Genomic DNA, 21619 nt, shown 5'->3' on the forward strand with positions numbered 1-21619 from the left:
TTTACCATTGAGAAAACTAAAATATACCACTTTTACCAAGATACAAAACTTAATCTTTACAGAAATATTCACAGCAGCCTCATTTTTAATAGTCAAAAGTGAAAACAACCCAAGCGTCTATTAATTGACAAATAGATTTTTTAAATATGGTATATTGAGATAATGGAATATTATTCAGACATAACAAAAACAATGAAGCACTAATACATGGTATAATACAGATGAACTCTGGGAAAAAATTACAATAAGTGAAAGAAGCCACACACAAAAGGCCATGTTTGTACAATTCCATATAACCAAAATATCCAGATTAGACAAATCCATAGAGAAAGAGAAATTAAATTAGTGGTTGCCAGAAGATGGAGATAGGGAGAATAGACAGGTATGGGGTTTCTTTTGAGGCTGATGGAAATATTCTGGAAGTTGCACAATATTATGAATATACTGAAAACCACTAAATTGTACTGTTTTAAATGATCAAAATTAACAAGTTTATGTTATGACTTTTATCCCAGTAAAAAAGGTTTTTTCACAACAAATTTAACTTCACCAGCCATAGGAGAAGAATATGACATTTTGGTATTCCTAACAAAAATACAAAATGTGTATCTAATCATGTAGAAACATCAGATAAACCCAAACCAGGCACATACTTCAAATGAAAGAGCATGACTATTCCAAATTAAAAGAGACTAAAAAGACATGACAACTAAATGTCTGCATGCTCGTGGATATAATCCTGGATCAGGAAAAGATACCCAAACTCGGTAAGGAAAAAAGTATCAAAATCTGAGAAGGAGAGTATAAAAAGTGAAAACCACAGGCCAATCACATTAGTGAACATTCATGAAAATTTATTAAGAAATCAAATCTGGCTCATACCAGTAATCCCAGCAATTCAGGAGGCCAAGGTGGGCGGATGGCTTGACCTCAGGAGTTCGAGACCAGCCAGGGCAACATGGCAAAACCCAGTCCCTAATAAATACAAAAATTAGTCGGCCCTGTTGGCACCCATCTGGGGTCCCAGTGACTCAGGAGTCTAAAGTGAAAGTATCGCTTGAACCTGGGATGCAGAGGTTGCAGTGAGCCTAGATCACACCACTGCTCTCAAGCATAGGCAACAGAGTGAGATCCTGTCTCAAAAAAAAAAAAAAGAAAAAGAAAAAGAAAAAAATCGAATCCAGCAACTTAAAGTTATAATTTGTAAAAAATATTAGTACAATTAAAAAATTAAATAAGTGTTAGATTATAATAGTCTATCCACGTTATTTTCTAAATTTGATCCTATGTAAGAGAATATCTTTGTTTCTTAGTAAATACATTTAAAAATATTTATGCTTAAGAGGGCATCATGTAAGCAATTCTGTTCAAAAACAATACATAGCTATATAGATATAAATAAATGTAGTATTAAAAATAAGTAAAAGGGAACACAACTACAGATATTGCAGATATTAAAAGATCCAGATAGAATATATGAGCATGTTTATAACAATTTAACTGAAGATATCAGTTTCATGGATAAATTCCTTTAAATATATCTTACCAAAACAGACTCAACAACAAATAGAACATCTGAATATTCTCATGACTATTATATTGAATTCAGTAGTTAAAATTCTATAGACTGAAGAAAAGGTCAGACCTAGTTGGCCCAAAGTTTATTATTTTAAAATAGGAAAAAAAATTCCAATCATATATACATTTATATATGTTTTAAATGTTCCAGAGTATTGAAAAGAATACTCTCCAACTCATTTTAAAAGCCCAAAGTAACACCACCAAAGAGCTGACATGAATAACTCGAAAAAACCATGTGCAAATCTCACATATTAACATCAATGTAAAAATCCTTATAAAAATACTAGCAAACTAAAAACACACATAATACATTATGACTAAGTTTGATTTAACCCACGTTGAGTTAATAATAAAGTAAATTAAAATAATATGCCACATCAAATTATTTAGTAGAAAAATCAAGTAAGTCATTCCTAAAACAGCCTTTGGCAAAATCCAGCATCCATTCATAATAGAAACCCTTATCAAACCAGGAAAAAAGAGACCTTTCTTTATAATGATATCTAAAACATCCACAATGAACATCATTCTTAGTGAAGAAACACTGAAAGCATTTTTTAAAAGCTCAGGAATAAAACAGATGCCTGTTATCACACTTCTATTCAACAATGAGCTGAAGGTTATAGCAGAAATGATAAGACAAGAAAAATATAAAGCTGTAAGACCCAGAAAGGAAGAAACAAAACTGTCATTATTTGCATATAATCTGATCAACTATTGTAAAAAAAAAAAAAAAAAAAAAAACTAAAAAAAATCTACACATAAATTACAAAAATACAGCAAACTGTTAGACATACGAGTAATATAAAAATCAATCGCCTCACGTCTGTAATCCCAGCACTTTGGGAGGCCGAGGCGACTGGATCACGAGGTCAGGAGATCAATGCCATCCTGGCTAACACTGTGAAACCCCGTCTCTACTAAAAAATACAAAACAAAATTAGCTGGGCGTGGTGGCGGGCGCCTGTAGTCCCAGCTACTCGGGAGGCTGAGGCAGGAGAATGGCGTGAACCTGGGAGGCGGAGCTTGCAGTGAGCCCAGATCGCGCCACTGCACTCCAGCCTGGGCGAGAGAGCGTGACTCTGTCTCAAAGAAAAAAAAATTCAATTGCCTTTCAGTCTATCAAATCATAAACAGAAAAAGAAACTAAAAGATATTGTACTGGTTGAAGGAATACTGTCCTCCCAAAACTGTTCACCTGGAACCTTGGAATGTGACCTTAGTTTGAAAATAGGGTCTTTGCAGATAGTTAAGTTAAAATAATATCACATAGATCTAATACTAAACTAGTATGGGTCCTAAATCCAGTGACTGTTGTCCTTTTAAGAAGGCCACGTTCAGACACATACAAACACACAAGAAGTAGTCCATATGAAGTCCAAGACTTTTAGACTGGAGTAATGCAGCTACAACTGAAGTATGCCCAGGAATGCCTGGAGCTGCCAAATGCTAGAAAAGGCTGGAAGGATTCTTCCCTGCAGGGTTTCAAGAGGGCATGGCCCTGTTGACACCTGGATTTCAGAGTTTTAGCCACCAGAACTGTGGGAAGAGAAATTTCTGTTGTTTTAATCCTCCAAGTCTATGATAGTTTATTATAGTAGCAGTAGGAAATGAATACAGATTTCACTTTAAAAAGCATACAAAATATTAATCACCTGGAAGTAATTCCAACCAAAATAACTATTAGTATTGCAGACCACTAATGGAATGGTCTTTTCAATAAATAGTTCTAGGAGCACTGGTCGTGCACATAAAAAAAAAAAAAAAAGATTCTTATCCAGTTGGGTTAAAGACTAAAGACTAAATGTGTGGAAGGCAATATTGAAAACACTAAGGTAAGTAAGTATTATTTAAGCAAGACACAAAGCAAAATCCATAAAATATTGACAACTTCTGCTATATTAAAATTAGTAAGTTTTGTTTATCAAATATTACACAAAGAGTAGAAAGATGATCCACAATCTGGGAGATAAAGTGTTTGCAAAATGTAAAACTAACAAAAAAGTTATTATCAAAAAAGTGTACACAAACAACTACATATGACAAAATGGGTGAAAATTTCAAAGAGTGGCTATTTGGCCAATAAACATGAAAAGATGTTATACCTCATTAGCAATTAAGGAAACACAAAAACCAAAATAGGACACCATTTTATATTCACCATATTGGCAAAAAATATTCAAAAATGAAAAAACATCAAATCTTAACGAGATTGTTGGGAAGAAATGGGAACTCTCATTCACCACTGGTAGAAGTGCAAATTAGTAAGATGAGATTGGAGTATAGTTGGGTAAAGTGACCAAGCATTTATACTATTAAGTAAATAGCTTAGACAAACTTGTTGTGAAACAATAGAAGAAGACAAAATAAGAACATTTTTGCTACAATTGCTCATAATAGTGAAAACTGAGAACAGTTCCAGTATGCATCCACAGTGGGGCAGAAAATATAAAAAGGATCTGTGTTCGCACATTAAGGTCTCTCACACAGGAAAATTCTGCCAAGGGTCCTACTACACTTCCCTAACTCATTCACTCTTCCTTCCTCCTAAATGATCATTTCATACTTCTCTTTTCAAACCTCAAGCTTCTACTATCTTCTCACCCTCAACTGATGACTCTACTTCCTACCTCACTGAGAAAATAAAAAGAATCAAAATTTTCAACAGTTCTCCCCACCTCTACTTATTTACCTGTATTTGTATTCAAATAACCTGACTTCATATCTGTTCCTATGAATAAAGTGCCCATGCTCTTCCTAGGTAAGGTTTATCACTCTGTTTGTTCACTAGATCCCATTGCTACTTGTTTTCTTAAGTACACCCCTCTAGCAAATTATTCCCTTTATTTTTTGCGTCATTTCTTACATCTTCTTGATCTTTCCTGTCAAGCTACAAACATAATTATTTCTCCAAACTTAAAAAAAAAAAACTCTTGTCCCACATCCCTTACCACTTGTTACCCTGTTTCTTTCCTTTCCTTATAACTCCTCAAAAAAGATGTTAGTACATTTCTTTAATTCCTCTTCTCCTATCTTTATTTGACACATGCCAGTCAAGACTTCACTTCACCACCCACTGAAACTTCTCTTGTCAAGTTCAGCAAAAAGCACTGGTTTGCCAGGTTCCATGACCATTACTCAATCCTCATATTAGTTTACCAATCAGCAGCTTCTGACAAATTCTCTCTCCTTTGAAATATGCTCTTGGCTCCTAGAATACCATACTCTCCCAGTTTTCCTCCTAACTCATTAACTGCTCATTCTCAGTCTCCTTTTCTGGTTGTTTCTCCTCATCTCTTTGACCAGAAAATTAGAGTGTCCAGATCCTGAAATTCCTACATTCAGCCACCTATTTAACATATCCACAAACTGTATAATACGTATCTCAAATTAAACATGTCTAAAACCAAGTTTCCATTCTTCCTGACACCAAACCTACTTCTCCCACAAAATTCATCATCCCAACTAATGCCAACTCCCTGCTTTCAGGTCTTCAAGCCAAACGCCTGCTTCATCTTTCATTGTTCTCTTTCTCTCTCTCTCTCTCTCTCTCTCCTCTCTCTCTCTCTCTCTCTCTCTCTCTCATCACTCTATATCCAGTCCCCTAGTTTTTTCAATTCCTGTTGCTTCTACCTTGAAAATATATTCAGAATCCAACCAATTCTCACTACCTTCACATTGGCCTCTATGGTTCCAAATACTATCATCTCTTTCTTAGATCATTAAAATCGCCTCCTAAATGGTCTTCCTGCTTCTGCTCTTGCATCATAATTATAACACTGCTCCTGTAAAAATCTAAGTCAGAGCATGTCACATATGTCAGATATGTCACATATCTGTTCAAAACCCTCAAAGTCTACCCATACCAAAATAAAAGCTCTATAATGTTTTCTAAGGCCCTACATGATTGGGTTTCCAATTATTTCTCTAAGGGAAGATAATTTCCATCCTACTCCAAGACACTCAACTACACTAGCCCCTTTGCTGTTCCAAATGACAAGGATGTTCCCAAGTATTTTGCACTAGCTGGACCTCCTCCTAAAACACCTGTCCCCCAGCTATTTGCATGGCTCACTGCCTAATCACCTTCAGGTTTTATTAAGATGCTTTATGAGGTCTTCTCTGGCCACTCGTTTTAAATGCAACAATCTGAAACTCCCTATCCTCCTTTCATGCTTTCTTTTTTCTTCATAGCCCATATTATCATTTAAAATACATTTTACTTATTTCCATATTTATTGTCTGCCTCTCTCCATTAAAATATATCTCCAGAGCATAAAGTTTACTTTTTAAAGATCTCTGAAGAAAGCATACAATGATAAACAATATATGCAAAACTTAAAAACAGAAAAAGTAAATGAAAGGTTTGCAGCCAAATACATATATGGAGGGTAAAAACGTGCAATGAAAAACAAGGAAATAACACAATATTAAGAATAATGGAGGGGATAATATAAGGGGTACAATCATAAAGGAACATATGGGGGCTTCTAGTGTATTGTAATGTCCTCTTTCTTAGCATAGGTAGGCAGGGAATTCATTTCATTATGGTTTTGAAACTATATATACATACTATCATACAGTCCTTTGTCCATATGTAATATTTCCCAATTTATAAAAAAGAACTAGTAAAAAATAAGTACTACAAATTTTTTAATCACTGTGAAAAGCAAAGCTACAGAGATAAGTACTTATTTAAATTATCTCTGCACTCTAGCCTGGGAAACAAGAGCAAAACTTCATCTCAAAAAAAGAAATATAATTGAAGTCGTTTTTCCCTCACTGGAAAAAAAAATTTTAAAAAAACACAAGTCGATAATTACAGCTGAACGTTATAAATGGTAAAGTTTAATATATTCTTTATGTGTTAAAACTTACTGTGCCTTTTCACAGGCACAACAATTGAGGAAAGGACCTAAACAATAGGCCAAGTAAATCTGAGGTCTTCACTATCAGAGAAATGTCTTCACACAGTAAAATAATGAAGATGTAGGCTCCTATTATAAGTTGTACAAACATATGCAAAGAAAGTTATGAGATGCCTCATTTAACAAAGCTATAAAATCAAGATCACAATGACTCCAATACTCAAAATCATTACACTAAAGTTAAAGTCCTTGAGCAAAGATAATATTAATCAGCAAAACATACTAAAAACATAAAAGGAATCATTTTTGAGCATCAGGAATTCCTATAAGTTCAAGATGTTTATTTTCTCTTACTTACTAAATGTAAAGAAACCAGATGCAACTACTCCTAAAAGAGTGGGACAGCAGAAATGACTGAACTTTTATGTCTCCATCCTTTTCTAACACTGAAAATAAAAATGTATTTTGCTAAATTTACATAATAAATTGACCCTCTTTTCATATGTCAAATTATCATAATCTTTTAGCATATAATAAGTCAAATCAAACAGATTTACATTTTTAAATAAATTTTATGAAGTATAATACATAGTCCAAAAGTATAAAAATCTTAAGTTCAATGAATTATCACAAAGTGAACACATAACCACTCCTGAAGCTTTGCTGCTACTCATTCAAATCACTACACAATCATAGGCAATCCCTATCATAACTTCTAAGCCCATAATTCTGTTTTTCCTGGTGCTGAACTTTATATCAACAGAATATACTATATTTAATTTTATGTCTGGTTTATTTTATTTTTTGTTCCTGCATTGATTCGCTTAGGATTATGGCCTCCAACTGCATCTATGTTGCTGCAAAAGAGAAGATTTCTCTCTTCTTTATGACTACATAATGTTCCATGGTATGTATGTACCACATTTTCTTAATCTAATCTACCACTGATGGGCACCTGGATTGATTCCATGTCTTTGCTACCGTGAATAGCACAATAATGAACAAACAAGTGCATATGTCTCTTTGGTAGAATGATTTATTTTCCTTTGGGCATATAGCCAGTAATGGGATTGCTGGGTCAAATGGTAGTTCAGTTTTAAGTTCTTTAAGAAATCTCCAGACTATTTTCCATAGTGGCTGAAATAATTTACATTCCCACCAACCAGTGTCTAAGCATTCCCTTTTCTCTGCAGTCTCAACTGCTGGCTTTTTATTTTTTATTTATTTATTTATTTTTTTTTTGATCTTTTAAAAATAGCCATTCTGACTGGTGTGATATCTCATTTGCATTTCTCTGATTAGTGATGTTGACCATTTTTTCATGTTTGTTGGGCACTTGTATGTCTTCTTTTGAGAAGTGTCTGTTCATGTCCTTTGCCCATTTTTTAATGGGGTTATTTGTCTTTTGCCTGTGGACTTAAGTTCTCTATAGATTCCGGATATTAGGCCTCTGTCAGATGCAGAGTTTGAGAAAATCTTCTCCCCTTTTGTAGGTTGTCTGTTTACTCTGCTAATGGTTTCTTTTGCTGTGAAGAGCTCTTTAGTTTGATTAGGTCCTACTTGTCAATTTTTGTTTCTGTTGCAATTGCTTTTGGGGACTTAGCCAAAAATTATCAAGGCCAATGTCAAGAAGAGTTATTTCCTTGGTTGTCTTTTAGGATTTGTATCGTTTGAGGTCTTACATTTCAATCTTTGATCCATTTTGAGTTGATTTTGTACGTGTTGAAATGTAGGGGTCCAGCTTCAATCTTTGGCATATGGCTAGCCAGTTATCCAGCATCATTTATTGAATAGGGAGTCCTTTCCTCATTGCTTGTTTTTGTCAGCTTTGTCAAAGATCAGATGGTTGTAAGTGTGTGGCTTTATGTTCAAGTTTTCTATTCGGTTCCACTGGTTTACATGTCCATTTTTCTACCAGTACCATGCTGTTTTGGTTACTGTAGCTTTATAGTACAGTTTGAAGTCAGGTAGTGTGATGCCTCCAGGTTTGTTCTTTTTGCTTAGGATTGCTTTTGTTACTCAGGCTCTTTTTTAGTTATATATGAATTTTAGGATAGTTTTCTTTTTCTAATTCTGGGAAGAATGACATTGGTAGTTTGATAGGAATAGCACTAATTCTGTACATTGCTTTGGCCAGTATGAACATTTTTACAATATCGATTTTTCCGATCCATGAGCATGGAATGTTTATGTTCTTACTGATTTTTTAGACTTAGAAATATAGTTCAGTCTATCATTTTTCTTTTATTAATAATACTACTCAAATTCCATTTAAAAAATCGTTCTTCATGAATATGAAGATATTTGCCTCTGTTATATTCTAGAATATTAGTGTACTTCCATATTTAGATCTAAAATTGATCTGAAACAGATCTTTGTTTATGATGATGTGAGGGAGGGCTCAATATTCATTTTTTGCAATTGTACACCCAATTGGCCCAGAACAATTTATTAAGAAAAATTGCTCTCTGTAGTTCCACCTTTGCCATAGATTAAGTGCCCATACATGTATAGATCTGTCTGTGGAATTCCTATTTGCAACAACACTTAATTATTGTACCTTCATAAGTGATGAGATCTGATAGAGAAGTCCTCCAGCTTTGTTCTTCTAAAATTTGGATAGAAAAGTCCTCCAGCTTTGTTCTTCTAAAGTTTTTCTTTTGGAAATTGACACAGAGACTCTAAAATTTATACAAAAATGACCCTTCACATTTTTGTGTAAATTTTAGAATCACCATGTCAATTTCCAAAAGAAAAACACCTGCTAAAATTTTGTTTGGGATCACATTAAATCTACAGATCAATTTGGGCACAACAGACATCTGCATAACATTGAGTTTTTCAAACAATTGTCATAACTTGGTCTGAGATATATTTAAATTTTATTTAATTTCTCACAATAAGATTTTAGAGTTTTCTGTGTAAGATCTTGCATATAAGTCATTAGATTTATTCCTTAGGTTATTAATGTTCTGACAGTAACATAAATTCTATTACTTTTAAATTATCAGTTTAAACTGTTCTTGGTATACAGAATTACTCTGGATTAATTTTTTTATATTGATGTTATTTGCAGCAACTGATTAGCTACATACATATTATATTATATTATATTATATTATATATATTATATTATATTATACATCTGCCTTATTACACTGGCTGGAAATTCCAATACAATGTTGAATAAAAGTGGTGATAGTGAGCACCCTTAACCCATTCCCAATCTTAGAGGGAAAGCTTTCTATATTTCACCATAATGCTTGCAGTAAAGTTTTCATGTGTCTTTGTACATTTTACCATATAAATGATTTGCTTCCATTCCTAGTTCACTAGAGGTTTTATCATAAATACATGTTAAATTTTATCTATACTTTTTTCTGCATCTTTCAAGAAGATTACAGATCATTACTTCTCTATTTTCTTATTCAAATTTTATAAATTTTAGCTAACCTTATATTCTTTGAATGAACCCAAAAAATGTATTATTTTCTTTCTAAATTGCTGGAAACGTCTTCATGGAAAAGATAATACTAAAATTTTCCTTACCTGTAACATCCTTTTCATATTTTTATATCAAGGTTATGCTGGTCTCATAAATCTCAACATAATTATTTCTGTTTCCAGAAAGTTTGCAAAAGATTGATGTTATTCATTTCGTAAATGCTTATCTCTTAAATATTTGGGAAAATTCACCAGTAAAGTGATCAGGGCCTGGAGAATTTGTTTTGTTTTGTTTTTATTTGTTCATCTGTATGTATGCTTCTGTATTTTGAGGCAACAAGGTTTCAATTAAAAATTCTAGTTATTTGACATAAGATTATTTCAATGTTCATGTGTCAATTCTGGTAAGTTTTGTTTTTCGAGAAATTTGCCATAGTTCATCTACTTTTTTCACATTTACTGTCATACATTTGCTTATCATATGTTCTTACTAAGTTTTAAACTCTATATGATCTGTCATGACATCCCTTTTCATTCTTGGCATGGATTATTTCAGTAATCTTTGTTTCTAAGTCTCTGTGGGGATTTACCTATTTTATTACTTTTAAAAACAACTAACTTTGTTGAGTTTTGGTGGCTTTATGGATCATTTCTATCACATGTTTCCTATTTCATCAATTCATGCTCTTATCTCATGTTCCTTTCCTTTATCATGTCTTTATTTTCTTTATCCTTTCTTTGGGATCAGTCTGCTGTTCTTTTTCTAATTTCTCAAGGGGATTCTTACACTATTGATTTTCAGACTTTCAGAAAATCACTTCTAATAAATGCATTTAGTGCTACAAGTGTCCCTCCTTAGCTGAATCACATGCATTTTCATGTGTCATCGTTAAGTAATTTTAAGTACGAAAATTTTCAGTATGAAAAGTATACTAGGGTTTTTTGGCCAGGCGCAGTGACTCATGCTTGTAAACCCAGCACTTTGGGAGGCCAAGGTGGGCGGATCATGAGGTCAAGAGATCAAGACCATCCTGGCTAACAGGGTGAAACCCCACCTCTACTAAAACTACAAAAAATTAGCCAGGTGTAGTGGCACACGCCTGTAGTCCCAGCTACTCAGGAGGCTGAGGCAGGAGAATTGTTTGAACCCGAGAGGCAGAGGTTGCAGTGAGCCGAGATTGTGTCACTGCACTCCAGACTGGGTGACAGAGTGAGATTCTGTCTAAAAAAATAAAATACATAAAATAAAATAAAATAAAATAAAATTATACATATGTGTGTGTGTATATATGTATAAAAAACGATTTTTCTTATTATTTTTATGTAATCACCAAAAAGTTACTTTTGTGTTTATTTCACTGTGATCTATTAATTTGTATTATTTCAATCCTTTTAAATTTGTTAAGACTTGCATTAAAACCCAGAATACAGTAAATTCTGGGAAAGTTCCTTTGTTCTTGGAAACAATGTATATGCCTCAATTATAACATATTATGTTCTCAAATATCAAATGAGACAAAATTGTTCATCGTGCTATTCAAATGTTTTATATTCTTGCTGGGTTTTTTTTGGGTCCCCTGGTACTACCAGTTACCAAGAAAATTGGGTTAAAAACATCGCACTATGTTTTGTCCTCTTTTGTTTGGTCAATTTTACATTATTTCAACACTGTGTTATAAATTATACATAAATTAAGAACTGTTATGCCTTCCTTTTACTTTCAACTTTTCTAAATATTTTTATTTAAGGTTTATCTTTTCTAAGCAGCAAATGGCTGTTTTGTTTTCATATCCAATTCAAAAATTCTTTGCTTTTAACTGGAATATTTAGTCTCTCACATTTAGTATAATTGGAATTTTTGTTTGTTTGTTTTTTGAGACAGAGTCTCTGTCACCCAGGCTGGAGTTCAGCGATGCAATCTCGGTTCACTGCAGCCTCCGCCTCCTGGGTTCAAGTGATTCTCGTGCCTTAGCCTCTCAAGTAGCTGGGACTACAAGCACATGCCACCATGCCTGGTTAATTTTTTATATGTTTAGTGGAGATGGGATTTCTGCATGTTGGCCAGGATGGTATCAAACCGCTGACCTCAAGTGATCTGCCTGCCTCAGCCTTCCAAAGTGCTAGGATTACAGGCATGAGTCACCATGCCCGGCCAACTTTCCGACTTTTTAACATTGATTTACCCCTCTTTCTGACTTATGTGCTATTAGGGCCATGCATTTAAATTTTGTGTATATGCAAGCCACTATTATTACTGTAGCTTTATATGATAGTCATTTAGAATCATCTCTATAATTTCATTACATTCCATCTAGTATCTAGGATCATTTTTCTTCTACTTCAATGGCACTTACTGTAATTTCCTTTATTGAAAGCCTACTACTGTCAAATTCTCTCAGTTGTTTTTCTAAAAATGCTCTTACTTTGCTTACATTTTTAAGAATATTTAATTATGTAGAATTTTAGATGGATGATTATTGTCTTTAAGCTATTTGAAAACATGTATTCTAGATTCCATTTCCTCAGTTAAAAAATTAGTTGTCAGTCTTCATGCTCTTCCTTTAAAGGAAATACGCCCTTTTTCCTCTATCTGCTTTGAAATTTTTGTCTTCATGTTTTGACTTTCAGCAGTTTTACTATAATATTTCTGAGTTTCTTTGTACTTATGCCCCTTGGTGCTCACAGAACTTCTTTAATCTGTGGCTTGATGTCTTTGTTACTTTTGAAAATTTCTTATTCATTATCACTTCAAATAATGTTCTACATTTGTCTTCACTCTTCTCTTTTTAGGATACCGATTACACATGTGGGTTAGACAATTTCCACATCTTCCTTGTATTTATTTCTGTCCTTTTTTGGTCATCATTTCGTCTTTCTTTACTTCAATCTGGATGTTTCCTTCTGATCTCTCTTCCATTTCGTATTTCCCCCTTCAGCTGTGTCTAATCTGTTGTTAATTCCATCCAAGGAATTCTTAATTTACTCAATGTATTTTTCAATTCTAGAATTTCCATTTGATTCATAAGTATGAGTATCCAGTCCTGTGCTAATATTCTCTCCCTGACATTTTAATTCCTTGAACATACAATAATTATTTTAAAGTTTGTGTCTAAAACACTCCATTATCCTATATGTATGTTTCCAATGGATTGTTTTTCATATCTTATCTTCTTCTAAGCTTTTTCTTAGTTTGTGCCAGATATTGTATATGATATATAGAAGAAATACTTTAAGGCTCTGTATGATGTTATCTCACTCAATAAAGTACTTACTTTTTATGTTGCCATCTAACTACATTATGAGCATTTCACCAAAATCTAATAAAAGATCGTGATGATTCAAAGGTAGGTTAATTATCACAAGTAAGGTTTAGAACCTCAGGGGCCAGACTAAATCCTTAAGTATGTATCAAGGCGCCTCTTCCTTGGCACACCTGGAAATCTAATTTTGTTCCTCCATAATGACTGACACAAGGACTGCTCAGTGTCTCAGGAAGTTTCCAGGATTTCTAACTGTCTCAGGTTAAAATTACACAAAATGCCAGTCTTGTATCCCTTGACATTGTACCTCTCCTAAATCTTTAACAAATTCTCATGGTTTTGATAGTTCTCTCAAGTTTTAGGCAAATAAAATTTCTCATTTTTCTCAGGGGAAGTAACAGTCCAAAAGAATTCATTTCACCACTGAAAAACAATAAGTCCTCAAAACACATTTCCTAGTATATTAACAAAGTGCCCTATCTGTGTAACCGTATCTACTAAAAACTGAAACCAGTTCTGAGGTAGTAAAAAGTAAATATAGGTCTATACAGTGGATACACAATGCTGATACATAATAGATACATAATGGTGACATCACATACAATATAATCCAGGGGTTCTCAGCACCCTGTTAGGAACCAGGCCGCAGAGCAGGAGGTGAGTAGCAGGTGAGGGAACACAGCTTCATCTGTCTTTACAGCCATTCCCCATCACTTGCATAACTGCCTGAGCTCCACCTCCTGTCAGATCAGTGGCAACATTAGATTATCATAGGAGTGCAAACCCTATTGTAAACTGCACATGTGAGGGATCTACGTTGCATACCCCTATGAGAATCTAATGCTTGATGGTCTGAGGTGGAGCTGAAGTAGTAATGCTAGGGCTGGGGAGTGGCTGTAAATATAGATTAATGTTAGCAGAGAGGTTTGACTGCACGGGGACCATATTAAATCAATTGCTTGCAGACTCATATCAAAACCCTATCAGTGAGTGAGTGGTAAATGATAATAAAGTTGCATCTGGTAGCAGGCTTTATAGTGGCAAGTGAGGTGATGTACTTCAATTGTACAGTTGCATCTGGTAGCAAGCAGGCTTAAAGGCAGAATCTAATACTTATTTTAGTCCATGCGGGCACTGCGCACCCCCCCCCATTATTTTATTTACCATTTCTGTCCACATCTCTTTCCCACACTGCACACTTGTCTCAGTTACAGTTTTAGTAAGTCCACAAACAAACCTCAGCCAAACTGAGTAAAAAACAAACGTCAATGGAGAGCTTCTTTGAAAAGGGGGAATGATGAGACAGCAGAAGACTCTCAGACTGCCTACAAAAAGAAAGCTGCATTTCAAAGAAAATACTAAGAATCCTACTTAAATTATAGGTTTATTACAACAGGTGATTCACATTCTCCAAGTCCACTTTGTATAATACATGGCAACCAGCCATCCAATGAAACCATGAAACCTTCAAAACTGCTTCACCACAAGCAGACCAAGCACTCTGCATTAAAAAAACAAGCCTTTGGAGTTTTTCAAAAGAAAAATAAAAAAGTGAACACGAAGAGCCGAAGCAATTATTGAAAGCCACCATTCATCAAATGGTCTGTACTGAGAGCATCATTCTTAGTAGCTAACAGCATTGCTAAACCTTAGAAGCCCTTTACTATTGATGAAGAGTTGATCCTGCCTACTGCTAAAGACATTTGTAGTCTTTTAGAAGAGGCTGCAGTTCAAAAGGTGACACGTGTTCCTCTTTCAGCTAGCACCATAACTAGATTAATTGATGAAACAGCAGAGGATACTGAGGCACAATTGTTAGAGAGAATTAATGAGTCACCTCGGTAAGCAATTCAGGTTGATGAGTCGACTGATGTTGACAATACAACAACAATGTTTGTTTTTGTGCAATATATTTTTCAGGAGGATGTGCATGAGGATAAGTTATGTGCACATTTCTCTTTCTCCTTCTCTTTTTTTTTTTTCTTTGAGACAGGGTCTCACTCTGTCACCCAGGCTGGAGGACAGTGGCACGATCTCGGCTCACCACAGCCTCCACCTCACAGGTTCAAGAAATCCTCCCACCTCAGTCTCTCAAGTAGCTGGGACTACAGGCATGTGCCATCATGCCCGACTAACTTTCATATTTTTAGTAGAGATGGGGTTTCACCATGTTAGCCAGGCTCGTCTCAAACTCCTAAACTCAAGCAATCCACCCGCCTCTGCCAAACAAAGTGCCGGCATCACAGGCATGAGCCACCACACCCAGACTATTATGTGCACTTTTGTTGACAACCAACACAACAGCTGCAGAAGTATTCAAATCTTTGAACGATTACATATCAGGAAAACTGAATTGGTCATTTTGTGTCAATATATGCACAAGTGGAGTTGTCATAACTGGACAGCTGTCTGGTTTTACTGCTTGGGTCAAAGAGGTTGCTTCTGAATGTCAGTCTACTCACTGTGTCGTCGATAAAGAAATGCTGGCTAGGCAAAAAATGTCACCTGAACTTAACAATGTTTTGCAAGATGTGATGAAAATTATCGACCACATTAAAGTATGTGCCCTTAACTCACGTCTGTTCACACAGCTCTGTGAGGAGATGGGTACACAGCACACATGTCTTCTCTCTTTTCTTTTCTTTCTTTTTTTTTTTTTTTCTTTTTGAGATGGAGTCTCACTCTGTCACCCAGGCTGGAGTGCAGTGGCACGATCTCGGCTCACTGCAACCTCCGCCTCCTGGGTTCAAGTAATTCTTCTGCCTCAATCTCCTAAGTACCTGGGACTACAGGCGTGCACCACCATGCCCAGCTAATTTTTGCATTTTTTAATACAGATGGGATTTCGCCATATTGGCTACGCTTGTCTCGAACTTCTGACCCCATGATCCGCCCACCTCGGCCTCCCAAAGTGTTGGGATTACAGGCACGAGCCACCGCACCCAACCGTATGTCTTCTCTTATACACAGAAGTGAGATGGCTTTCTAAAGGTGGGTCACTGGTCAGAGTTTTTGACTTACAAGGGCTACTGCAGAGATTTCTTTTAGAAAAACAGTCACCACTGGCAGCACATTTCAGTGACACAGAATGGGTCGCAAAACTTGCTTACTTGTGTGACATATTCAACCTGCTCAAGAAACTCATTCTGTCACTTCAGGAGAGAATAACAACTGCATTCAAGCTGGCAGGTAAAGTGGCTGCATTCAATGCCAAACTGGGATTATGGGGCGACAAGTAAACACTGGAATTTCTGACATGTTTCAGACATTAGAAGAGGTTCTTTCTCCCAGCACCTTCTTTCTCCCACCTGGTGCATGAACAACTATTACAGCTCACAGAAGAATTTCAGCATTACTTCCCAACTACAAAAGGCCCCCATACTGGGAAGGAATGGATTCGCGGCCCATTTGCGAGTAAGTCAGGTGAATCGACTTTGTCCACGTTAGAAGAGGATCAACTGCAGGAGATCGCAAATGAGCCTTAAAAGTATCTTTGAGACAACTTCAAATCACTATACATTGTGAATTAAAGTCAAGGCAGAATATCCTGAGATTGCCACAAAAAAAACAAAAAGCGTGCTTCTATTTCCAGCATCCTGTCTTGGTGAAGCAGAGTTTTTCTGCAGTGACAGCAACCATAACGAGAATGCAGAGTAGACTGAACATAGGCAAAACACTTCAGGTGTCACTGTCTCCCATCACCCCCAGAATGGGACCATCTAGTTGCAGGAAAACAAGCCCTTATTCTACATTATGGTGAGTTATATAATTGTTTCATTATATATTATAATGCAATAACAATAGAAATAAAGTGCACAATAAATATAATGCACGTCAATCATTAACAAACCACCTCCCCTCCCTGTGTCCGTGGAAAAATTGTCTCCACAAAACCAGTCCCTGGTGCCAAAAAGGTTGGGGACCGATGATATAATCCATATATAATAGCAAACTTGACAAATAAGCTAAAAAAAGATCAAAACTTAAAGAATACTACAAACTTTAAGGATAATGAAAAAATCAATTAGTGCACACTGATAACTTTGTGTTTAAGAAATTTAAGACCCATTAAAATATTATAGCATCATACATCTACAACATATTTTTAATGAGGTATTTAAAATAATTTACAAATTGTTTTAGTAAATTGTTTTACAATATAAATATCCACCGCCATTTGTGCACATACTAAAACTGCCAAGGCTGATAAATATATTCATCTAGGCAAAACTTTCACTATGTAAAGTTTTCAGGTAGAAAAGCGTGGAAAATTTGAGCAAATTTCATTCAAGTAGTGAGCAACAACTAAATCTCTCATTTTGACTTTACACAAATAACATCCAATTCTGCTCTCTTATCCATTCACTTTTATTAAGATTCTTCTTACCTGAGCATTGCTATATCCATTATTATTACTATGAACTACACTGCCTCCTTCACACAGAAGTTATTCTTCCCTTTTGGTATGATATAGCATTTAAAATATATTTTTAGGGCCAGGCACGGTTGCTCACACCTATAATCCCGGCACTCTGGGAGGTCGAGGCAGGTGGATCACCTGAGGTGAGGAGTTCAAGACCAGGCTGACCAACATGGTGAAACCCCATCTGTACTAAAAATACAAAATTAGCCAGGCATGGTGGTGCATGCATGTAATCCCAGCTACTCAGGAGGCTGAAGCAGGAGAATCACTTGAACTTGGCAGGAGAAGGTGGCAGTGAGCTGAGATCGCACCACTGCATTCCAGCCTGGGCAACAAGAGTAAAAACTCTGTCTCAAATAAATAAATAAAATAAAGTAAAATACATGTTTAAAATGTGAAACAGACTGATAGTACCTTAATCACTATACCACAATTCCACTTGCTAACATAGCAAAATGTCAGAGAAAAATGTACAAATATTAAATGTAAGGAAGTAAGATGCTATTTATGAGTTACACAAAATAAAAATGAACATAAAAATATAAAGAATAAAACTGCATTTTATTAGACAAAAAAATAAGAATTAACAAAATTACCAAAAGAAAAAAAGGTGTTATAATTCTATATTTTTTTAAAAGGTAGAAATTAGGATATATGTATGAAAGTGAAGGGGGTAGAAGAAATCGTGATTTGGTGGAAACCTGTGTATTTTCTTAGATCACATAAAGTAACTTCATGCTGTAAGTTTAAAAGAATGTATAGTGCCTTAAAAAAAAAAAAAAAAAAAAGTCATTTCCCAGATTTTACAAAGAAAAATTAGAATAACAAAAATTTTATTTTAAAACTTCTATACCCAAAAAATCAATAAATGAAAAATTAATAATATTTCAGCCACAAAGAGAATATTATGGATATTAATTGGCAATTCACTAAACAACACTAAGTGAACACGTAAAAAGATGTTTACAATAGTAATCAGGAAAATGCACATTAAAATACTATTCACTCCCATCACCTTGGCAAAAGTAAAAATTCTCACAATTTTCAAGTGTTGGTGAGAACATGAAGAATCAGGGACACATACCCTGTTGGTGGAAGTATATATACATTACCACAGTGACTTGAAAAGCACTTCGGCAACATGTGATAAAGTTGAGGATATAAATACTCTCAGATACAACAATCTCACTTTTAAGTATGCACCCTAGAGCAACTCTTAAATATGTACATGAAAAGACCAGTACAAGAAGTGCAGTGCAGCATTGTTTATAACAACAAAAGGTGAAAATTTACCTAAATGCCATAAGCTCTGTAGTTCACAGGAAGTTAGATGATGAAACTAAATAAATGCTTTTTAAAATTTACAGATGACAATGAGTGCAAAGAAGAGCAAATCCCTCAACAGATGATATTGAAGTCATACTGGTAAACAAAATTACTAATCTAAAATTAAGACAGTATCAGCATTTACAATGAATGCATATAAAGTAAGTATTTCTATGTCAGAAACCATTTTAAAGTCAATCATTCATAATAATAATGGCAACATAGAAAATGTGTTATCTTGTGTACTCACCAAGTCTTAGTGTTAACTTCGTATTTATAAAGATCATCAACCAATCCATATTTGTTGCCTGGCAATGCTTTATACCCTCCATGAACATAAATGGACTTTGTTATTTCATCATACACACTGGTATGGCCATATCCACCTTGTACAATAGCTCCTTTAGTTTCTGGAACAAGCCAAGTGTTTGACGCTGCAACAGAAAGAAAATGCATTGTAAATTTCAAGTAGTATTTTTAAATATAGCTAATGTATCACCAGAAATATCAACAAGTTAATTCTAATGACATATTTTTATGAGTAAATATCGCAGAGTTAATATTAATTTAATCAACAAACACTTATTAAATATGTGCCAGGTTAGGTGCTGGGGTTGAAGTTGAGTAACACTGGTCTTTCCATAGATGAAGTTAAACTCTGAAATACTAAAAAGAACATTTTGTGTGTTTGCAAGAGAAAAAAGAAAACTTTATTCTTATACTACATAAATAGCTCTGAAAAAAAAATTTTAACAAATATTTTTATGAGAGCCTACCATGTGAGTTAGTCACTGATATTACAAAGATAAAATGGTAAGATCCCTACCTTAGCAATCTAAAATTAAATTAATTGAACACATTTTTAGTACTGTGCTGGTCCTTTATTTGTTGGATATAAGCCCCACTTTCCTTTTTATAAAGTCCTTTGTATTGCGGAGGATGAAAACCTAAACAATAAAATTTCCAAGACTCTCTTGACAATTGTGTTACTATTAGGTTCCATCAATGGGAGTACTAGTATGAGATTAAAGGGCAAAAGGAAAGATTCTGATTTTGCCTCTAGCGGCAGGAACAGGAAGGCAATTACAGTAGGTAATGGCAGTGCTGGCTTAATAGGTATTCCCTGTTCAGTAGCAAAACTCGTACGTTAGTTGCTCACTGGCAAATGTGATCATAGGCTCCAGCCTAGGTATGTAGCACTTCTGGATTTCTGGGTGATACCTTCCCTTTGGTATCTCTAGTCCTTCTAACACTTTTGTAACTAATTTCCGATATTAAAATCCCACTCTGCTTGCCGTATCCACAAGAGATTCATTTCCCAAGGCAATTTCACTAATAAAAACACCAATCATATGCAAGGGATGCTCTTAAGAAATGCATATGAAAAATCCACAATTTCTTGGCCTTAGAAAATTTATTCTAAAAAGCAGCTATATAAAAATATGTTATTTGTTTTTTAATTATGCATATAGATCATATATCCATCCTTCCTCTAACCGGCCACCTAAAATGTGGCTTCCTAGTCAGCTCATTGAAAATACCCAAATCAACTAATAGAAAATGATAATGCTTAAAAACTCTTTGCATTTACAAAATTCTAAGGTAGTAAAGAAAATGATTCTACAATGGTCATAAAAAATAGAAATATCAAAAAAAAGTCATCCAAGCCACTGGTACTTTACCTGTTAAGAAATTTTGTGGTACTCATATGTAACTAATGTAAAAGACAACTTATCAGAAATAATTTGATTAATATGCTTTAACCACTTATTATAACTATATATATAAATTTGAACTAAAAGATTTTCATATTTTTATTCACTTTCCTTTGATAAAGATGAACTGGATCCTTACAAAAAAATATTAAGAGGTATAAAATGTTAAAAAATTACCCTTTCCCCCAACCCACTACCTAGAGGTACTTTCCACAATTTGTTCTGTACAGACTATTTTCAAACTACAGTTCTGAATATTTTAGTATATATAAACCACATGTATATGATGTACATAGATATGTTTATGTATATGTGTGTGTGTGTATACATATATTTGTACCCCTAAAAAGTACTATGTTGCACTACTGTTTCACTTAACAAGACATTTGGGGCATCATTCTGTGTCCCATTTATTACTTTTTTAACAGCTAAATTCCATTGTGTTGATAATATATAATTTATTTAAATAACTCTACATTGTTACTCATTTGGGTTTCAATTTGCCCTTAGAAACAATGGTGCAATAAACAACCCTGGAATCAACAGCAGCATCATTCTCTAATAGAGCACAGTTCTCAGTAACTATCTCATTATCTCATTTAATAATAACCTTTGGAGGGTTGTATTATTGCTATCTCTTCTTTACAACTTAGGAAATTCAAAGCTAGAAAAATTGAATAACACATCAAAAGTTTAAAAGTTAATAAGTGGAACAGGATAGTGTAGACTGATTTTTCCCTGCTCCTCCCCACAGACCTTAGAAATTGTGTAAGAGACAACCAAAGAAAAAATCTAAAAAGTGTAAAGAGGAAGGCAGACTGGCTAGGGACTGGAGGATGTGTGTCGCATGACACTCACTCACCCAACAGAAGAAGGTTACTCAGGCCCAGCATTTCTCAACTCCCATCCTTACAATAAAAGATTACTTTGGTAGGCTTATTCCTTACCCAAATTGAACAAGAGTCCCATGGACAACACCAGATGACCCAAACGGCATGAGCA

The 21619-nt window shown here is 34.7% G+C and overlaps 1 protein-coding gene across 1 annotated transcript in view; it reads right to left on the reverse strand.

Moving 5' to 3' along the window:
• ATRNL1 (attractin like 1) overlaps window positions 1-21619 on the reverse strand; it is an 852984-nt gene that overhangs the window by 709456 nt on the left and 121909 nt on the right. Inside the window, exon 9 of the mRNA XM_033181738.1 lies at window positions 19153-19336. Coding sequence (XP_033037629.1) covers window positions 19153-19336 — 184 coding nt within the window. The remainder of the gene's footprint in view (window positions 1-19152; window positions 19337-21619) is intronic.

Source organism: Trachypithecus francoisi, unplaced genomic scaffold, assembly GCF_009764315.1.
Source record: "Trachypithecus francoisi isolate TF-2019V2 unplaced genomic scaffold, Tfra_2.0 Contig01579, whole genome shotgun sequence".
Taxonomy (NCBI): Eukaryota; Metazoa; Chordata; class Mammalia; order Primates; family Cercopithecidae; genus Trachypithecus; species Trachypithecus francoisi.